The sequence below is a fragment of the Bactrocera neohumeralis genome, chromosome 5 (genome assembly GCF_024586455.1).
Source record: "Bactrocera neohumeralis isolate Rockhampton chromosome 5, APGP_CSIRO_Bneo_wtdbg2-racon-allhic-juicebox.fasta_v2, whole genome shotgun sequence".
Lineage (NCBI taxonomy): Eukaryota > Metazoa > Arthropoda > Insecta > Diptera > Tephritidae > Bactrocera > Bactrocera neohumeralis.
The window spans coordinates 37,479,060-37,501,580 of record NC_065922.1 but is presented as its reverse complement, the minus strand read 5'-3'; the positions used below and the strand labels follow the sequence as shown (position 1 = coordinate 37,501,580).

General features: G+C 35.0%; 3 protein-coding genes across 3 annotated transcripts in view; 1 reads left to right on the top strand and 2 right to left on the bottom strand.

Moving 5' to 3' along the window:
- Positions 1-20,857, bottom strand: part of LOC126759638 (plastin-3) — a 37,411-nt gene extending 16,554 nt beyond the window's left edge. Inside the window, exon 1 of the mRNA XM_050474585.1 lies at positions 20,226-20,857. Within this exon, the coding sequence (XP_050330542.1) occupies positions 20,226-20,300 (75 nt within the window). The 5' untranslated portion in view covers positions 20,301-20,857. The remainder of the gene's footprint in view (positions 1-20,225) is intronic.
- The window catches only part of LOC126759651 (protein-tyrosine sulfotransferase), a 243,184-nt gene that overhangs the window by 13,902 nt on the left and 206,761 nt on the right, over positions 1-22,521 (bottom strand). The window lies entirely within an intron of this gene.
- On the top strand, positions 21,234-22,521 carry LOC126759664 (histone deacetylase complex subunit SAP30 homolog). Its single transcript, XM_050474649.1, has 2 exons — positions 21,234-22,000; positions 22,100-22,521. Exons 1-2 carry the CDS (start codon positions 21,602-21,604, stop codon positions 22,226-22,228), a joined length of 528 nt encoding a protein of 175 aa, XP_050330606.1. The 5' UTR covers positions 21,234-21,601; the 3' UTR covers positions 22,229-22,521.

The following is a 22,521-nucleotide window of genomic DNA, read 5'->3' as shown; positions in this document are numbered from 1 at the left end:
TTCATATTTTACAAAAAACTTCGTATATTCAAATTTCGATACAAAAAGTCGGATATTAAATCAATCTTATGAATCACCATTTTGAAGATAGTCTCGATGGACGACGGAGCCGCTGGGAACTCATGCCATCAGATACAAAATAAAATATGAAGTTGCAGTTCAAGACTCAAATGTTTAAGTAGTCGGATTAGTATCTGAGTACCAGCTTCGCCCGATTTGAAGACAATTTCTTAACTTTCAGAATTGCTTAGCTTTTCAAATGCCCAACTATTTAAACCAAATTATGTAAATAAATCGTTCGTTTGACAGGAGTACCCGAAAAAGGTCGTGCTCTAAACAGTTTTGCATTTTTTGACAGCTACACAGAATTTTTAATCAGAAAAGTGCTGGAACAAAGCTTTGAATTCCCTAACATTCCCACTTTAAATCCTGAGCTTCAAACCCTAAATGTTTTGTCAAAATTAAAATGAGTTTTTCTTATACCATAAATTGTAACGGTATCAAAATTGTTGACAGTTCATTGACGCGCTGGTTTAGGGATAACGGTTACGTGGTCATTAACCACACAACATTGCTTAACAATTTGTATTTGACTAACCGATACCTATGTAAGTATGTACATACGTAGTATGTATGTGTTTATATGAGCATGTGAGCACGTATTGTACAATAATAATAAAAAAATTTATGATGTCGACTGCAATTGAATTATGTCATAAAACATGAGAACGTTATCATGCATCGATATGCTTTTATGAAGAGAGTTTTAATCATTTGCCTTATCATTTAACGATTTTATATAATCGTATACATATAGACACACCCTAATGTCACTGTATCTTCTCAGTTTATGGTTCATATAATGTTTATACGATAAGTTTATTAATTAATTTTTACTTTTATATATTTATTTACGTAAAATAATTCAATGCTTTTTTGCAACTGTCAAAAAGAAAACACTTTTTAAGAACAAAAGATCAATTGCTACGCCATTAGTCCAATTTTTTAATGTGAAAGTTGTCAATCGACATCGATAATGTCATTTGGCTAACGTTTTATTGTTATCGACGGTCATCTTTCAGTCAAATAATTCTTGTTTAAGGGGTTATATCCGCTTTCAAGTCAGAAAACTAGTTTTGTTTTGTGAATTTTTTTGAAGAGGAATTTTATTTAAGAAATAAATATAATTAATGTACATTCACAGAATTTAATGTGTGTGCTTCAATACTCGGCGAATGGTTTTGAAAACTATTGGATTTTCTTGATCTCGTAGCAGATCTCCCGAAAAGATGTCTGACATGGGGAAGATTTTTCTGCTTATCATTTTTTTAATGAAAATTTTAGTTTTTGACAAAATTTTGGCTTCCAAAACACAAAAAAAAAACACAAATTTCTTTGAAAAAAATCGGTCATTAGCTGACAAATATGTATCTATATCTAAGAAGAGTGTCTAAAATTTTCAAGTTGATCGCACCAGCTGATTTGGAGAAATTTCCACAACAACTTTGAGAGACTAATTTTGCGAGCTACAGATCATGGGAAGCTGTTTGCATATTCCTCCGATTTGCTATTTCCTTTCACAATATAATTAAGTTTACTTCGAGAGAATAAAAAAACGTAAAAACATTATGCGTTATTCGGGTGAGCAAAATTCGCTGGCGTTAGAAAGATAACTCTGAACAGTCTAGTTTAGGAACTACAGCAAAGGTCTTGACTTTTCAATCCAAATTAGTTAGGAGTAGAAAGTCTTTGCTGCGATCGACGTCGGAGACTCTAGGAACTTGTGCAATAGAATACAAAATAAAATATGATTCAAGTGTTTAAGTACTCGGAGTAGTATCTCAGTATCAGCTTCGACCGATTTGAAAACAATTTCGAGAAAAAGGGGTACATCCACTTGTGAATTTTCAAAAATCGATTTTTTTCGCAAATATTTTTTCAATAAGTTATGAGTACAAGGTATCCAATGTAAAGATACCGCTAAAAAAGAAATAAAAAAATATATATTAACTTAATTTTTTATTACAAGAGACCTCAAATACATAAAAAAAAATTTAAATTGTTTACCTTCAAGATATGAAGGAATAATCAATGGTCAACTGTCAAATGAGTTATGACTATGATCTAACAATCGAAATGTTCATTTTGAACAGAGAGACCAACATTTTTTTTATTTAGTTAAGAATATTAAATAACTTAACAAAAAAAATACAAACTAACACACAATCAACATACTACTACACCTGAATAAATCAGAACTTCAACCAACTACCAACGCATAGAAAGCCAAGCAACTTGCGTGGGTGGCTGGCTGGCTGGAACCACACTCGTAAGTACTTGAATATGGAATCTTCAGAAACAAGATAAGTAAGCCAAAAGAAATTCAATTTTTTTATAGAGAAAATATAAATAAAGAAATCTGCGCGAAAATAAGCGTGTTGAGAGAAAAAACCGCAAAAATCGGTCATCCCACGCATAGCCACGCATTCTAAATTCCAGCGAGAGGAGTGAGCATGATAAATGAATTTTTCGCTACGCATTTGTAAGTATGTAGTGGCTTTAATTTTTTAGCATTAACTGTGCACATAAAAATCACCACCACGCCCTTTCTTGTCAGCTTCACAAGCTGACAGTTTCTTTTCGTGATCTTTGTTTTTTCGTTTGCATGGTAACCCTTTTTGTGTTATTTATCGCAGAAATGCGTGAATGCATGCTTTAATGCAGTTATGCAGATTTTTGCGTGCATTTTTATTTATATATTTTTTTGTTTTTGTTCTTAGCAGCGGCAGAAAGTGAGCTCGAGTTTGCCAGCAGCCGCAGCGACTGATTCATTGTGTTCCGGCAAGGCACAAGTCTGACTTATCACAACTGGCACCACTTACTTACATACAAACATACATATATGCAATATAAATAGTGGCGAGGTATATGAGTCATTGTGATTTTGCATAAGCGTGCAAAGTTATATATCAACAAATGGAAATTTGTTTGCTTAGCTGCCATAGTACATTTCTATATAAATACATCTGTATGTATGTGAATTTTTCAGCCTGTGTTTATTATTATATACAAGTATATGAATTAGACCTTTATACAAGTCTAATGTTTACTAGCAGACATGTGCGACAACGCAGTTAGTCTAGAAAAAATTAATTAGAATTTATGTGTCGCTAATGGAGAAGAAGATGTTTTCCGTCATCGTACAGTGTTGCCGGACTAATGAAAATTAAACTTTTTATTTGTAAATATTTTTCTTAATTTCTCAAATTTTAGTGTGTTTTCAAAATTATAATTATAAAAAATTTTACTGTAATTAGTTTTTTCGTGAGTTCCAACCCCGTCCGAGTTTATAATTTTAAACTATAATTAAGTTTTAATGCTAATTATTTTTAATAAATTTCTCGCGTTAAAAGGTTTTTCTTTCTGTATTTTTTTTTTGTTATTTTTGATATTGTTTTTAGGTTTGAATATAAAAAACAGATTTTCTAGTAGAAAATTCTAAAATTTCCTTTCAATTATAGTTAGGTTAGATAAGCATGGTGACTATTCTCAACTTTGGGAATCGAACTTAAACAATTTCAAACATTATTTATTCCATAACTCCATACGAAAGTAACCATTATACTTACATATCGTCACCTAAAATGCAAAACAATGTATCATCAAAAAAAAAAATCAAAAATCGTTGTCCGATATAATAACCATACATATAACCACATCATAACCAAAACTCAATTTTTTTTTTCAATATGAGTGGTTTCTTTTATAAAGTTTTTCCTTTACCTGTAAACTTATGAAAAGTGATGTTACATTATTTTGCATTTTAGGTAACGTTATGTATGTATGTATATCAAATAAACGTCGTGATCTCATCACAAATCTACTATGATGACTAATATCAAAACCAGTTAATTCAACCTGATGATCAAGCATGTTTACATAAATATCGCAAAAGCAGTAGAGTTGGGGGGTAGGGTATTCAAGTCTGGAAAATAAGATTTTTCAAAACTATTTTCGGAGATCGGTCGGGACTGAAACTTTCAACGCGTTTTTCTCGAAACTGTCTTTTTGAAAACGGTACCCATGTTTACTCATCCATAACCCCAAGGCTCAGTCACTATTTCGTGATAAATATTTTCCAACTTTACCGTACAATCAGACATTATTCTAGATTAAAAAAATTTTCATTTTGGTTTCAGATTGCTCGAACAGTTGTTATAGACCTCGGCTGGGTTGGGCTTTAGGGAATTTTGGTTTTTTCCGTTTCGCCTCATTTTTGTAATGCTATTGTCTGTATTGTTGGCTTATTTCGACATTATATTCTCAAACCACGTCTCTTCACCTGTGGTGATGTATTTGATGAATGTCCTCTGCTACGTTGTCAGGCTTTTGTGTCGTCTACTACGAATCAGAAAGAGAAATAGTAGGAAATGATTTACTGAGAATTCTGGGCCTACAAAGACTTACCCCAGATTAAAAGAAGCCTTACTGAAGCCATTGGACCAGAAAATCTAGCAATAAGCTTACGTGAAGTGTCCAACTATACAAGAGTAGACTGACGGACAAGGAAACTCTCATTTGCTTCTACTGTCAATAATGAACCCTACTTTTTGAGCTCCTTCTAAAGTCAGTTCTTAACCTTCCGCTTTCAATTTGGTAATAATATGACTGTTTTAAGGCTTTTCAAATCGTTTGTTAGACCAGAGCTTAAGTTTCACCCACTGTGCAGTAGCAATTCCGCATAGTCAGACGACGGAGCTATTCATAAACAGAGAAAACTTGTGTTTTATAGTATTTATGTGCACTTTGCTCCTACTAAACATTTACTACCGTTCCGCATTTGTGTATGTATGTATTAGTGTATATATAAGCATATTCTTGCCGATATGGTACTCACTGCTAATCACAGCAAATGTGCAAAAGAAATATTACGCTGGCACTCACTAATTGCAAGTGATAAATGTCGCGCAGGCGCAAGAAAAATATCGCGCTTTCATGCTGCGTCATACATTGTTATCAGGGAATTGAGAAAAAGTACAAAAAATAAGGAAAGCATAAAATATATTATAATACAGATAAAAAAAAAGCAATATATACATACATATACATAGGAAGACATGTAGGTTTGTATGTATTGTATAGTGAAACCCCTGAGCGTTCACAAGATAAACTCATGAACCTTTATCGTCATTTATTTTTAAACTTGTATGTAAAATACTTGGTTTTGCGAAAAGTGTGGCTGATATATTATTAACTTTTATTTCATTTTATTATTATTTTTATTACACATTTTTTGGTTTTTAAATTAATTTGATATAACATTCATTTATAATTAATTTAATTTTTATTTGATTTTATTTAATTTAATAATATTTTAATATTATTTATTATAATTTTTTGGTATTATTTTATTTTAATTTTTTTTTAAATTAATTTTTTGTAGATATTTTCTGCTTTTTTATTGCATTTTATTTATATAGTTTTATTTTTTTAATTTTTTATATATTCTTTTATTTCAGTTTTATCGTTTTGCTTTCAATTTAGTTTTTTATATTACTTTATCCTTTTTTATTCAAATTAATTAATTAATTTTTTTTAATGACTTTTTTATTTATTAAATACTATTTACTATTATTGCATATTATTTACAATATTTTTATTATTTTAATTAAATGTAATTTTTTTATTTCAGTTTTTTTTGTTGGCCTTCTTATTTAAATTAATTCATTATTTGATTTTAGTTTATTGTTTTTTATTTGCTTATAGCCTTTTTATTTAATATATATTTTTTATAATATTATATGTGTACATATTTTTACTTTTTTATACATATTTATTTAATTTTTATATTTATTTCAGTTTTATCGTTTGTTATCAATTTATTTTTATAATTACTTTAAGCCTTTTTATAAAAATAAATTTATTTTTCAATTTTAATATATTTGTTTATTTTATTTGAATTATTTTATTACTATTTTTAAATATTAAAATTGAAATAATAAGAAACTTATGCTTTTCAATGCATTTTATATAATTTTTTTAATAGTTATTTAATGTTTTTTAAATTTCATTTTTGTTTTTACCTATTTTTTTTGATTTTAATTTTTTCATTTTATTTAATTTTAATTTTGTTTTCTATTATTTTTCAATTTATTTTAATTTTTTTATAGTAATACTTTAAAGTCTTACCATTAAATAATAATAATTTAAATAATATGAAACATATGATTTTTTTATATATAATATACAAACATACATACATCGGACGAGACCACACGTGTTCTATACACATAAAATATTTATATTATATTCAAAGTATATTTTGTAAGTAAATAAATATAATTATGGTTTAGTGTTTTACTTATTTCTTTCAGTTTTTTCATTTTCCTAATTTCAATTTATGTTTTTGCATTACTTTAGGCCTTTTTAATTAAATTAATACATTATTTAATTTGATTTTAATTTTTTTCTTATATAATAAATTTTTGTTTAATTTTTCTGTAACTTCATGCTTTTTCGCAACGTTGCTGCATGACTTGCGCGCACGTCGCAATGACTTATCAACTTCATTACTGCCGCCTTTGTCTTCGTCTTTGTCGTTTTTGCTTGGCTTGCAATGCAATCACCTCGGTTTTACCTTAGCACTGTTGTTGGTAACCAGCGTCGTGTCTCGGTTTACCTTGATTTATTAACCCAACGTTTTTGTTCAGGTTTCGCTGATTTGTGCAATCAAAGTGACAGAAATAAGAAAGAAAGCAAGAAAGAACGGCGCTGCTCCAGTCGGGGCTTGCCAACAGGCGTGACATCACTTTCCCCATATACATATGTACATATGCTCCAGCTACTCATACATTCCACTTCTAACTGCTTTGGCGCTGCGTTAACTATATGCATGCTAACTTCTTTTTTGTAATATTTTCAAACTCGTTAAGAATTTGCCGCTATTCTGTTTTGTGTGTAAGCTTTTGTCTTGAGTCCGACTCGGTCGGTCTTTGCCGCGCTGCCAACGAGTTTCGCATTTTTCTTTGCCCATATTTGCTGTCGTATCACCTCGCGTGCACGTTCGGGTGTGTGCGCGCAAGAAAAACACTAATTTGTTTACAATACGTTGAAGATATTTGCCACCTCGGTGCTTTTTTAATTTGTATTTTTTTTGTGTTTTTGATTTTGTTTTTGCTTTGTGTGCCTTTCGAGTTTATTGTTAATGATTCAGCCCACTTTACATGTCGAACGAATTCCGAATTACGACTGGAATTCTTTGGTAATGCGTTCGTAAATGTGAACGGCTTAAGAGCCTTTGCTATAACATTAATGAGTGAGTGCTGGAAAGCGCTTTGGCACAAGAAAACAAAAATCAGGTCAAACCGTTTTCGATTGTCGCCAAGTCATGCAATTTGTTTTTGTTTGCTTGTGATTTCGGCGGAAGGTGAATTCGCTGACAAAAGTAATTTACTTTAATTTAAAAAAGTGGTGTATAAATACATAACCTCAAATTTAGCTGCTCGTTGTGAGAGTTTATTTTTTAGAGTTTTATTTTTAAAATAATTATTTTCTATAAAGTTCATATTGAGAATATTTGTAGTGTCTTCGCTTTCTTGTTATATAAAGCCAAGCTTTAGGATTCTCGGAAAATAAAACTTTAAGCTTCTCAACGATTATCGACGATTTCGGTTTAACTTTCACTTAAGGCTTCGTTTCGGTAAAAGAATCAAAAATCGTTTTTAATAACAAGAAAAAGTTTGAACCGTTTGAACCGTTAGCGGATTTCGTAACTGTTGGCAAAACATGGACCAACTGGTAGAGACAAGAAATCAAGGAACAATCGAAACTGTGGACTTCATCGGGTAAACATGCTCTTTGGAAAGCGGAGACTGCCATTTGGGACTCACAAAGTGTGATCTACATTGGCTTCCCTGAAAAGGGGCAAAAGTTCACAAGACCCTATCTATTTAAGGCACAATTTGACGCCAATTTTGAAAAGTTATATTATTATTAGTCAACTTACTCAAAAAGGCACTCGACCGAGAAAATTTTAAGTAGTAGGAATCGCCGCTACTTTGCAGACCTCCATGCTAGGTCAAGTGTACCGAGCTAAAAGGTTCTTGAAAACTATACTAGGAAAGTACTGACAAATTATCGGTTTTTTACTATTTATCGGAACGTCTTTGCATTTTTTGTATTTGTGAAGGGTCTTATAACTTCGGTGCAACCGCACCGTTTAACTGGCTATCTCTCATACCTTTCTCGCTTCCTCGCATATTCATTAACTGAACGAATGAGTACAGACTTGACCTTAACATTGCAGTCGATGACGTTAAAATTTCGACTATCAATAACCCCAAGACTTTAGATGTAACATTCGACAGCCTGTGCTCCTCACATGACTACGATTATTACCAAATTACAGAGCCGGAACAAAATCCTCAAATCGCTAGCAGGCAGCACATGGAGAAAAGACAAAGAAGCGTTGTTGGCAACATACAAGGGTCCTTAATTACGCCGCACCAATACTATGATCGCCTGGAGGCAGTGAAACGTAGACGTGGAAGCTGCAGACATGGCAAAACACTGCACTCCGGACTACAAAGGGATGCCTCTTGATGTCACCCATTGAACAACTGCACAGTAAGGTCCGCCTGCTCCCGTTAAGGAACATAATGAACTCTCCAAGCAGTTTCTGGTAGGGTGCTTTCGTAAAAATCATCCCTGCAGTCACGTGCTTGCATCGGAACCGTCTCCTAGGAGCAGCAAGAGGTCGTTTCTCAACGCCGACTAGACTTCGGACGCAACAAACTTTAGACATACACTGAACGCCATTCACAGTAGAGCCATAAACACCTACACCGACTCCCTCTCAGTGAATGGCGTACTTGGAGTCAAACCACCACCCATTGAAGACGAATGGTTCGGGTTGCCGCGAGAATTGCGAGTGCCCCTTGCGCAGGTTCGTTCTGGGTACTGTAGCAGGTTAAACTCCTACTTATCCAGAATCGACCCTGACATATTGAACATACATATGTATGTCCAGCGTGTAACGAGTCCCCGCATGACATTAACTACCTCTTTGCATGCTCAGCTAACTCTACACATTTGACACACTCTCCCAATGGTCCAACCCCGTCGAAACAGCACTTTCCTGGGCCTACCGTTGGATGACCTCATTGACAACTTATCTGAACCTTACCATCCTAGCGGCTATCTACACCGTTACAATAACAACTGGCAAAGGCTGGTACAATACAATAGGAGCTCCAAAGCCGTCGATGTGTAAAGTAAATAAAACAAAAGCGTTGTAGTGTTGCATAATTAAAAGATTTGAAACCAAAACTCATTTCTGATAAGATAAAGCAAAATTTAATTACAAACACAACAACAAAAAAGAATCATAAATTTTTATTGAAATTATGGCAATCGAAATTACTGGGGCAAATTGAAACACAAGCATGAATAAGCAAACGTAATTAAATACGATTCTGAATACGTTAGAAGTTGCGTGAAACAATTAACCTTGAAACACGGCAGGTTACTCAACGGCTTACAACACCGAGCGAGAACTTCTAACGTAATTCGAGCGATATGTGCCGAATACAATACCAGGAATATGTAAAAAGCTCATAAAACTAGGGCAAATTGACAGAAAAAAGTGAATTCGAAATAAACTTGAATGTTTACAAACAACTTCGAAATGAAACCGAAAGTCGAAATGACAAATGACAAATGGGAAAATGGAGCAAATTTTAAAATGCGACGCCGCAAGTGAATATCACATAAGTCAGCTACAAAGCTGTTGAGTAAGGCACGTACACACACACATACACATACATACATACATGCAAACAACAAAGTAGTCTGAAATACTAGGTAGGTAGGTGGGAAGCAGGCGTGCTTTGGCAGCCAACTAGTTTGCATTGCGACGTTTGCAATTCCCAGCGCACACATACACGCACACAAACTAACAAACATTAAATCTACTGGCAAGCGAATTCAAACGCCACTCCTCGCTGAACTTGCGCGCACGCAGTTGACAGGCGCATCACGTTCCCAGCGCGCAGGCGTAACGACACAGCAGTGCGGTCACAAACAATTTGCATTTGACGCGCGGCGGGTGATTACACAAGTTCAGCGGAGACAACAGAGACAACAAAAACAAACATACAACTTTATGTTAGTGCCAATTCCAGTGACACAAAAATCCAATTGACAGTAGGTAACAAATTCTTCAACTGAATGTGGCAGTAAGCAACAAAAACAAAAAAAAACAAGTAAATAACAACTGGCATGAAATGTTAACAAGCGCTGGTCACACCATCGCGCAAACACACACACACACATACATGCATATGTACATATTTACACGTGTTGCGAAGGTCCCCGAGCAAAGGGCTCCCACAAGTTGAACTAGGCGTGAATGAAGCGTTTGCCGTTTTTATTCACTCACTTGTTTTTGTTTTTGTACTCATTATCACCTCTTCGTGCGACCGTTTGCGGGCCAATAATGTGGCATATTGTGTTGCGTTGCGTTGCGTTGTTCGGTAATTGCGCTGAAAGCCAAATGGTCGCGCTTGAATGAGGCAGCAACCGAAAGCTAGAGAACTGCACTGTTAGGCATATAAATGTACGTAAACACATCCGTACACATACATATGTCGTGTACATATGTACATGTGTGGCGGCAAAGCACGTTAAGAATCCAGCACGCGACAAGCGAAACGCGACTGCGCGCATAGCGGCAACGGAAAAAGTGTGAAAAGAGCACTAAACGAAAATGTTTTGTATTTTGTGTTTACAGCGTTGAGCAATTTGCTAAACAGCGACTAGTACACAATGGGGTCAAACATGACGACATGGGCACAATGGCAGCCAGGGAGTATGACACAGCGACAATGCAAAATTATGTTGGCGTGACAGGAAAAAGCGAGTGACATAAATTAGTTGAAGAAGGAAGTAAATAGTTTTGCATTTGCATATCCTTCGCAAGGCAATTTTTGCACGCTAAGAAAAAATAATCTGCAATATGCTTTACTTAAGTCTTTCAACATGTCATTTGTGTCAATCGCGGAAACTTTCAAATGCTAAACTTTTGTAATCAGTTGGGCCTACAAATCGTTGGAGATCAAAAAGATGAAAAAACATACATTTATCAAATACGAGTGATCTAAGTAGAGGTACTTTTTTAATAGCTTTTTTTCGGCAGATCACGCGTGAGTCGTGTCAAGCTTGCATGTTGTTTTTGTTCAGTATTGTTTGGCATTCCATCATGGAAAGACTTACTTACGTCTGCACAACGTTTACAAATTGGTTAACTTTATTACGAAAATTCACTTTTCGTAAAAAATGTGTTTCATGCGCTTCGCTCAACTTATGGTCAACATAATCGGCCTGCCGAGCGTACTCATGTCTCATCTTGAGACCCAGCATTTATTATTGGAAAATATTTGACCAAATAAACCACGTCCAGAACGCAGTGAAGAAAATATAGCAATCGTGGCTGAGAGTATACACGAAGAGGGTGGAGAGTCGATTCGGCGCCGTTCGCAGCAACTCGAACGAACGTATGGAACGACTTGGCGCATTTTACGTCGAGAACTTAATTTGAAATCGTATAAAATACAGCTTGTGCAAGAACTGAAGTTGCTCGACTTTCCTAAGCGACATCCCTTCCCATTCCCTCTATATAGGCTCTTGAAAACTTCCAAGAAGATACGACGTTTTCGAGCCAAATTTTATTCAGCGATGAGGGTCATTCTCAGTTTTTAATCTTTCGATTGAAACTTTTTTATTGAATCATAAAGCAGATATGATAGGGTTATTTTTGGACTAACTCATCGGGCAAATGGCCTCCGCGGATTTCCATACACATGCGCACTCGGTTATCGAAATTTTCTAGAGGATGGAGTCATGTGTAGAAATTCACGTAAGTGAGGAAAGTTCTTTGATTGCCATTCAGTTGGGAGTGGGCAGAAACGATTCTTTTAAATATGGCTCAAGCAGCTTACGACTTTCGGTCCTAGACCAAGTATCCTCTGGGTAGGCAAAGAACATCCGTTTAAAGGCGAAACACCGCCTCCAGAGGGTTGTGCGCTGGGTTTGGGACCCGAAATGTAAAAACCGCCCCCCATGAAAAAGTACAAACACCCTCGGATGAGAGACGCCCCTTTTGATGACAAAAATGGCAAACCCACTAAGCATAACGATTTAAGGGCTTAACTCGGCTAAAATCACATAAGCGGTGTCTACGCCAGTAACGAAGAGAAGACTCTGCATAAAAGTAAGGTCCAATTATGCCTCCAGCCCTAAATCCATACAAAACAGTGAGAAGAAGACGTTGTTCTAACGTGTAACGCGCCATTTTTACTAAGCCTTAACAGTCATCAGTCACAGAAATGCTTAGGGAGTCTACTTTATAACGAACATAAGTATTTGACTGGTATAAGTCACTCCCTAAAGGTCGTGAAGTCATCGAAAACTATCGATATAGGCTCATGCCGATTACATCAAAAACGTTAAACAAACAGAGCTTGAAAATTATCGTGTTGGCATCAGATAGATAGCAGAGGATCTCGGCATCTCCTATCGATAGATTCAACACATCTTTGTTAATGTTTTGGGTATGAAGCGTGTCAATGCTGGTCTCTCGTACCAAAAGATCTGAATATTTTACTAAAAAGAAAGATATCGAGTAGATGTCAGAAAAGAGATGCTTGAAAACGTAGCTGAGGATATACTACACATCAAACGCATTATTACAGGTGACGAGACGAAGACACTGAAGGCCATTCCAGCCGAGGCTTATACAAAGTGTAAGGAAAATGTATTGCCTACAATAAAGATTACTTTTAAAATCCATCATCATCTGTGCGGGACCAATTTGATCAGATGGTATAAAATCAAGCGGAAAGTAGTGATAGTGATAGTATTATACAAATTATGATAGTCGCCGATATACATATGTATACTTTATATATTTAAACAATTGTTCGGACATCAAAGATATTTGGAAACTAGGAGAACATTGAACCAATTTAACCCGTTTTTAAGGGGATTTGAATCTCTAGTCCGATTTCGATAATTTTTATGATATAGTTGGCACATCAAAAAAACAGAGCCATGTTTCGATCAATTATCAATTCAAAACGAAGTTATCTCATTTAATCTAAAGTGGTGTTATATGTATATAGAAAGTAGGCGTGGTTGAAGTCTGATTTCGATCACTTTCAAATTGCCAAATAATAATGTTAGAGGAATGTTAAGGGGGTATTCTGGTGTAGAAATTTAAAAAAAATCGATTTTTTTTTTTATTTTTTCAAAGTTTAATATATGTACATATGTATGTTTACAAGAGGATTTTTCAAAATTCAAATTATTTTCGGAGATATAGGCATTTTTCTGACCCGGCAACCAAACTGGTTCGGCCGGAACTAATCGAACAAAAGACATTACGCGAAACTTTAAACGCGTTTTTCTCAAAACTGACTTTTTCGGAACGATACCCATACGATTTCTCAGGTTCTACTGGCCCGATTTACATGAAATTTTTATTGAGTCTTCTTTAGGCTTGTCTATGGTTGGAACTAGCCCCATCCCCAAATTTTTATTTTTATTATTTTTAAAAAAATTCGAAATAGTCAGAAAAAGTGATCCAAAAAAACTTTTTTTTTCAGGCAGTCGCCATTTTGTGAAAAAAAATTTTCCCACTTTTCCGTAGTTCCGGCCATTGCGACATTATTAACTTTTACATACTTTTTTTAGATTTTAATTTTTTCTGTACTCTTCTAAAATTAACAAATAACTAATAAAAAAATGGATAGTAAAAATATTAATTGCCTTATTTTTAAGACACTTTAAAAATTACCTGTAATTCATGCTTCTACACCAGAATACCCCCTTAAGTACTATAACAAAGTTGTCGAGTGATTGCTGAGGTATGATATTGCACCTAAAAGTGGTGGTGCTAGGTACACACACCAATTTGTTACTCTATTCAAGTGTTAAGATTCTATACAATCTTTACACTTTTATCGTTCGAGACTTATCGCACTTTTTATTAAGCAATTTCACTAATTTTCACGCTATATAAAGCAAGGTCGAAAAGAAATGATAATGACGATAGAGGCCCGCTAATCCGGACATGGCCTAATCCGGATTCCACTGTAATCCGGACAGGGTTTCTATACGACATCTCTTTATGTTTATTATTCACTACACTTTTAGTTTTTTTGTTTTTTGGAACTTATGTGTATTATTTATTATAATAAACAAACGGAAATTTATAAATATTTTTTTAATACATAGTTCTATATGTCTTTGGTAAAGCTTATAAGGATCGAAATTGAAATGATAATGATGATAATATTATTTTCCCAAAACCGAAAGCATTGCGGAAACTCCATTCCTTACGAAAGTTACTCAACGAACTATTTTTATATAAATATTTTGAGTCATGAAGCTTATGTTGTTAAAGCTTCAGTAGTTTCTGAGTTATGGGCATTAAAGCTATTGGAAGTGAAGTGAGCTTACCATGCTCACATTTTTAATTTCTTAAAATTTCATGTGAGGTTATATAAAACAGATAATTTTATGAATCAATTTTACTTTCTACAATTTATAAAAATATACTCCGTTATATGTACATATGTATGTATAAACAGTGCGATTGGTTACATTTCGGCTTTTAGTGAGTCATAGTTTCCGGAAAGCCATTTTAGCTTGCTCATGTGTATGTGTGTGAGTGCACACATTAACAACGATTTATAGTTGTCAACTAATACTTTTTGTCTTGTCGAGTTTCTCCAATCACTTTTACTCGAGCGCGCATTAAGTGGCCTGAATTCCGCGAGCAACACATTCGAACATTACGCACTTAAAACGCTCGCTTGCAACATGGACACATACATATACAAGTAAATAAAAATGATATTTTCCAACAATTTGCACAATTGAAGCAACCTCCCACCGACGCTCATAAGAGTGTTGCTCTCTTTTGCGGTTAACCGCGTGTCACGCAAAAAAAAAAAAAAAAATAAATAATAATAAAAAGATACCGCGAACAACACACAGTAGCTGCGGTTTAGTGGAAAAAAAATACAATAAATCTATCTACTTTTAAATATAAGTACAATATATAAAATTATTATATGTATATTCAAATACATAAGTAAGCACGTATGTATGTAGTAAAGCCGTCACCGTCACAACAATAAACATTTTTTACACACACCCACACTTACAATGGCATATTGACAAGCGTCTATATGAGTGGCTAAGCGGCGACGCGGCAGATAGACAAAATGTCACCAGCGCCAAACTAAAGGAAACTATTAAGGCAACCTGAGCTAAGCTATGCCAGCACAGCGATAATAATTATTTATTATTATTTTTACTTTTATGAATATTTGGTTAGTTAGCATTTTGTAGACGTTCGAAAAACTGTCGCGTCCGCTTGCTGGAGTTCATCAAACTCATCGCAACGCTGCACGCATGAAGTCATTTATGCCAAATAATGCCAGCAAAATTCAGCACATTCACGCAATACAAGTCGTAGTGCCGACCGAAGTACTAGTTTTTAACTTTGAGCAGACTTTGCAAATCGCTAGCCATTGGTGTATGTATGTATATGCGCATATCAGGAAAATCTTCGGCGTTTTGTGGTGCCACATCATAATTTCTTTACGAAAGTCAACGTCAACAATTTTGGTGTCTATAAATGCGATTTACTTGCGGTCGGACTTTTGTGCAATTGGAGCCATAATGAATATTTTCGCAGAATTACACTAAAAATATATGGAAGTATTGATTATTCAGCGGCCCAACACCGCAGTAACTTCAATCTGCACGCATATAATAATCGTCAATGGAAGTTGCATGACTCAAAATATACAAACATATTCATATGTAAATATAGTACGTTGAGAAACTTTCTTAGCATAAACGGGTTTTTTCGCAAAACCTAAAAAAAAATTATCATCATTTCAGTGAAAAAAGTCAGTAAAATCTATAAATATAATAATAAAAGATAAAACTTAGATAAGGAGGGTTATTCCGACTGCCGTTGTTGTTGTAGTGGTTCATTGATAACATTGGAAGCATTCCTTGAAAATCGGCGTGTGGGTTTCAGAGGGAGAACAGAGGATCTTAACATCTGTTGGTGTAACGGGTACCTAATCCCCGTTAGTATGGTAAGGGTTAGATAAGTTGTCGACGTCATAGAACGGTAGGCCCAGAAAACGTGCTGTTTCGACGGGGCCGGACCAAAGGGAGAAAGGTGTCAGATGAGTAGGGTTAGCAGGGCATACAAAGAGGTGGCCAGTGTCATGCAGGCACTCATTGCACACCGGATATATATTAGATATGTCAGGAGACAACATAGCAGCCGGTTCTACGCACAAGAATTGAACCGGATTTTTTCCGGCCAAGGACTGTTATTACGGAGCTCTAACCCGGTTTATATCGGTAAGTCTTACTATAAAATCTTAACATCTCTTATGGATCGACTCAGCACATTTTGGTTAATGTTTTGGGTATGGAGCGTGTCAATTCTAAAAGAGGACCAAAAGATCTGAATCTTTTGCAAAAACGACGTCGAATAGAGGCCGCAAAAGAGATGTCTGACAACATACCTGAGGATTTCACTGACTGTTTCCACGACAATCTGGTCTACGGACCTGGATTTTTATCCGGCCAAGGACTGTCAACTCGGCATAATTCTGTCGCTACAACAACGGCTCCACGTACTGATGACGAGACTTGGATTTATGAATATGACGTTGAAAACTGCCCAACAATCTAGTGAATGACGCTCCAAAAATGAGCCGAGACAGATAAAACAATTATACATCTTTATTATATGCGGAAATGGTAAGCGATAAGCTTACATCGAAAGGTCTAATAGCAGTAAATAGCCAACGCAATAACGGTATAGATTAAGGATCTGCAGTAACTCAAGTATTAATCGGTTAAGTCGTGATATTGCTGTTAATTAATTTAAAATGTAGTAAAATCCTTTAATACTCATTCGGAATATCTGAATATTGTTGGTAAAACTAATTAAAATTTGTAATTCTGAACTTTGAACTCGACTATTATAAATCCCATATTGCATAGTATTTATCTAATCTACTTATAAGTGCAGACGTACTTTTCTTACGGCTAATCAAAGCAGTCAGTCAGGTGTTTTGGGCTGACCCATATCAAGCACATGATTTTAACGACATTATTCTATTTATGCACAAAATACACAAAGTAAAAAAGAAACCCAGGGAGCAACACGTTGCCAAATATACACTACGAAAAATTCTTTTTACTTTTTTGATAACAATAACTAGTTTAAAAAAAAATTTATATAATATGATTCTTTTTTTGATACACATACATACAAATATTTAAATAATTTAAATTAAGGTTCAAACAAATGTATCAGAAACGCTAATGAAATAGTGATCCTACAGGGCATACATTAAATAATAGTTTTGTTCGCGTAGCGGCAGATAAACGTCAAAAGGTGATAAGCGATTCTCGACGGTTATTTGCTTATCCACATAAAACAATTGTTTGAAGCCGTAAAACTGACAGCTGAAGTGTTTTAGCTGAGTAATGACAGCGATCTCAGTGAAAATAGTTAGTTTTACAAAACAGCGATAGGAAAATATAAGCGCAAAGGTTTAGCGTATGGTGTGAAATGGACTGTTGGCCATCTGATTGACACGAGCCTGCCGGTAGGGCGTACGGGCGGATAACATATCACATGCTGCAAATGGCGATAAAAGTGCAACTGATATTCAGATATCGCACACAGCTGCTAGATAACAGTTACGCACACATATGTATATGAACAAACATTTGTGCTTAAGATGGTGCATACTTATAAAACGTGATTGCTGCTTGGATGGGTGCAGCTGACATTGTTCCCCTGTCCCGTACAACTTTTGTACATGTAACTTTGTATGTGAGCATGAATGTAGGCACATTGTTTGCATTCTGTTCGAATTTGAAAATATAACCATAAGTACATGTGTACTTTTATGTATGTATGTATGTGTATAAACATGTCTTTTACAAGTTTAACAATACTTTGTACAGTATCCACACTCCGTGGAATTTATCATAAAGAAATGCGATTGTTGTAAATTACTTGGGAAAGACCTTGACTGGTTGCTTAACAGTTTATTACTTTGCGCGTATGCGTTTTAATGGCAGGCATAAACACACAATAAAGTGAACAAAGGAATTAAGAAAAAAAACGAACGAAACAAGTATTGAGTCCAAACAGGCGACTTGATAGGAGGCACTGGCAAATACTTGGCGACTCAAGTCAATTAATCGGATCATGAGGCATTTATAGTACGCTTGCTGTTGGAATGCAAGTGAATACAGGCATTAAGTAAAGAAGTATGTAACAATACGCTGAGTTTCAAAAAAATGCCTGCTGGAAGCAAATTTATTATTCAAGGCATAAGCGCCGCCATAAGAAAAGTGCATTGATATATTCTTTAATAATATTCAATACATTTGAATGTGACGCAGCCGGATAAAAACACTTTGAAGTGGTGCACTTGGATGCATACATTGCTTTCACTGCTCCGCAACGCCGAGAACGAACAACGCGAGCTCTCAAGCACTTTGTCAGCTAAAGCACCCCCTCGTAGCACCCAAGAGCAAGCCAAGTGTGCACTATTATTGAGTTACAATCACGCTCAAGTAAAAATAAGGCATTAATGCTGTAGATACATGTGTATGCATACTTATGTGTATTTGTGTATATTCTACATACGGTCATACATACTATATGTACATACATATACATATAAACAAATGAATGACAATCGGTGCCTTCAACACTGCTCCCGCGCCTTTATAGGTTCGTCGTTGGCGATGCAATAAAATTTGCAGCTGTACAGTAAATATGGAAAATGCAGTCAGTAATGGAAATCATTGCAAATGTGTAATTTTTTTTTTTTTTGTATGGAAGTTGATTGAATATGCTGATTTGAATATTACTGTACAACTTGCCACAAATCACATTTGAACAATTTCAAGTGTATTGTTTCAAATATTACGAGTACATAACTTTAAATTGATTTCGTTTTGGTATTGATAGCATATACCTATGTAGTTATGTGCATAAGTAGGTTCCTTATACATAAAGCATCTGTATACATATAAATGTATCTTCTATGTAGCTACGCCATTGAACTTGACAACTCACATGCGATCCGATTGCAGCAGTTCCATAGGCATATAATATGACATGCACACTTACATATGTTAATGCATTGCATGAATGTTATGCATAGCAACGTTATCCATCGCATTCGATAGTCAACACAGCTTAAGAAACATCAATTTGCGGAGGAAGAGCCACACTATGTGGGGTTCTCGAATACAGCAAAAGGCGTTGCCGGCAACGTGTAACAGAAGAGCACTGGGGGTTTTAATGCCACAATTTTGCGTTTGTGTTCCATTGTTGCACACACAATTTGCACTTGAAAATAATGCCAGTATATTTATATAAAACAAAAAGCTCGACAATCCGACGTTTAGTCTGATTTGCTTTAAAAATAATATTTCCCCAAGCTCGGTCGAAAGAGCTTATATATGTATGTACGTCGGACACTTAGAAGCTAGCAAGAATTCATTTATCGAAGCCACCCTTGTTGTGAATCTAGTTCCATCATGGGGGTGCAAAATTGCACTATTAATAATCCACTTTTGAGCTTTGAATATACTATAATTCATTTCTGTCTAAAATTACATTACTTTATTTCTATAAAGACACTCCTTTAAACAAGTCTGATTGTAATGCCGGCAGAAGGACTTTGTATTCTGTCCTGTGTACACGTTGTACCTAAGCTCCACAGTTCAGCGGCGTTACGTCCCATCACTCATTAGGTGACCTCGCCCTCAGTTTGCGCATCAGTCGTCTTTTTAACCACTACCTACAACGCGACTGCAGTATGACTCATCAAGTGCGTCAACTTGAGATATGCCAATTTGGCGTCAATTTTTTTAAAACATAATTTTGTAACTTTATTCTGCTCATACAATCAGTAAAAAACAGCACTTGTGCAATTAATAATGTAGCGACTGCCACTGACGCGTCGACTTCGCTGTACAGACAACGTCAGCGTCGACCGCCTCACATTCTGCTAGCATTCCACAAACACATAACCAATCAACTATTCTATTCTGTGTGGGGGGTGCAGCAATGTTTTTTTGTATTGTTTACTTACTTCTGTAAATTTCTCCAAAATTTCTGCCTTTTCATCCGCCGACAAGGTTTTTGTGAATTTATTTAAAACCGACATTTTTGGTGTTTTTGTTATTTGTTTATGAATTTTTTCGCGAACCAATTTTAATGTGGAATTCTTTGCACCAACGAGCTAAACTGCTTTTTTACTTTTTCCTACTTCTTCGCCGACGACAGCGACAACTGCGACAATAACAGCAACAGCGGCGTTTTCTTCCGCTTTTTGGTGTATGTGTGTGTTCCTTCAGCCACTTTACAACTACACGGACAACACTCGCGACTTTCGGATTCTGGCTTTGTAATTCGCGATTTCTTTCACTTATTTCAGATTTAATATATTATATTTGTGCTTTCGTTGCGATTTTCCTCAACTTTTAGTTACTGCTGAAACACAATGCAGCAATGCACATTCCCAATCACTTTAAATTCACTCAAAGAACACAAATAAAACATATGCAACGTGTAAATGTAGTTATTTCTTTTTTCTTAATTATGCTATAGGGCGGGCGGGACAAGTATTTTATAATTCTCTAGCGTTCCTTTCCAATTCGATTTTGCGAACTAAAATGAAATTGACTACTCTGCTTCAACACTTGCGAAAGAATGCAAAGTGTAATCGGCGTTTAGTTTTCAGTTTCGTTTTGAGCAAGACTTTGAGTATACAGGGTTGATTCGAGGCTTCAATTCAGTGTTTACTTGTCTCTTTAAAAATAGTAGTATTTTTTTCAAAATGTACGGTTTAATGATTAACATTATAATACAATTAGTAAAATTCTAAAAATAATCTTACAATTCTATAAAAGTTTTAATTTGTATATATATCAACACTGCATCTTTTACTAGGAATTTGCTTCTTAAAAGGGTGTGAACATTTCGTACAAACCGACTGTATGTTGACGTTTGTAAAAATTTTGCGTTTCTCAACACTAAATTTTTGATATACGCTTTGTCTCCTCTTTCTTTAGTTTATTGTTTCCAATTGTAATTTTCGTTCTTTTACATTCGTGATGCCTCTGTGTAAAGTTAATTCTACAAAAAAAATGTTTGTTTGTCCAGATTCAACTGTGAGCAAACTGAGCTAAGCAAAAACGAATAGTTAACAACAGTTCAGAAAAAAAAAATAAATATATATAAAAAAGCCTACGTGACTTTCATGAAGAAAACATTGAACGCGTTTGATGCGTATCGGAGGAGTGAAGTGTGAAAGTTTTGCTACTACGTAATTGTGGAATTGATTTATATGAAAATTACATTGTGTAAAAGCTTGAAAATTCAATAACAATCAATAAATATCAAAACTCTTAAAGAAAATTTCAACTTTAAAGAAAATTAGTTTATTATTGTTAAGTAGCTGTTAACATGAATAACGGTGGGTTCAGTTCGGCAGACGAGGACTCTCGTGATGGCCACAGTACATGTTGTCTTATCGATGATGACGAACGTTGCCGTAATCCCGCTGGTAATGCCAGATATAGTAAACGTATACAAAAAACTGTGCAACAAAAACGTCTAAAACTGCGTAATGATCCCACCGCGGAACGCATTTACATCTGTGAATACCACAAATCGCAAATACAATCTGCACGCAGTAAACGCCGACGTAAGGAATCTGAGGAGGATAGCAATGAAACCGACAATGAAACACCAGATGTTGTTATGCCGGACCTTTATCAACTGCAAGTGAATACATTGCGACGATACAAACGTCACTATAAAGTGCAGACGAGACCTGGTATGAAGCGACAACAGTTAGCAGACGTAAGTATACAACTGTTGTATATGTGTTAGTTCACTTGTTTTCGGCATTTCAAAGTTATAGTTTTATAAATATATATATATATTTTTTTTAATTTTCAGACCATCATGAAGCATTTCAAAACGATACCGATCAAAGAGAAGGAAACCATCACATATTTCGTGTACATGGTTAAATCGAATTCAAATAAGCTGGATCAAAAGAATGGCATTGGCAATGATACAACCTGATTGAAGCGCTGATAAGTCTTTAGCTTATTAGTTGGTTGCTATTACTCTATAACATTTTGAGTGCGCTAATGTCTGAAGCAAAAAGCCCCCAGCTTCTTAAGCTTCCTTATGTATATGTATTTAGAGCTAAGTGAATATTGCTTATATGGTGTAATCGTGTTCATGTTGACTTTAATTGAAAAAGAAAAAAATAATGTGCAGTTATATTATGTATAGGTATGTTTATAGAAATGTAAAATAGCCAACTACACAACTCTGTTGAATAAAGTCATTGTTCGATTTTTGCAATATTA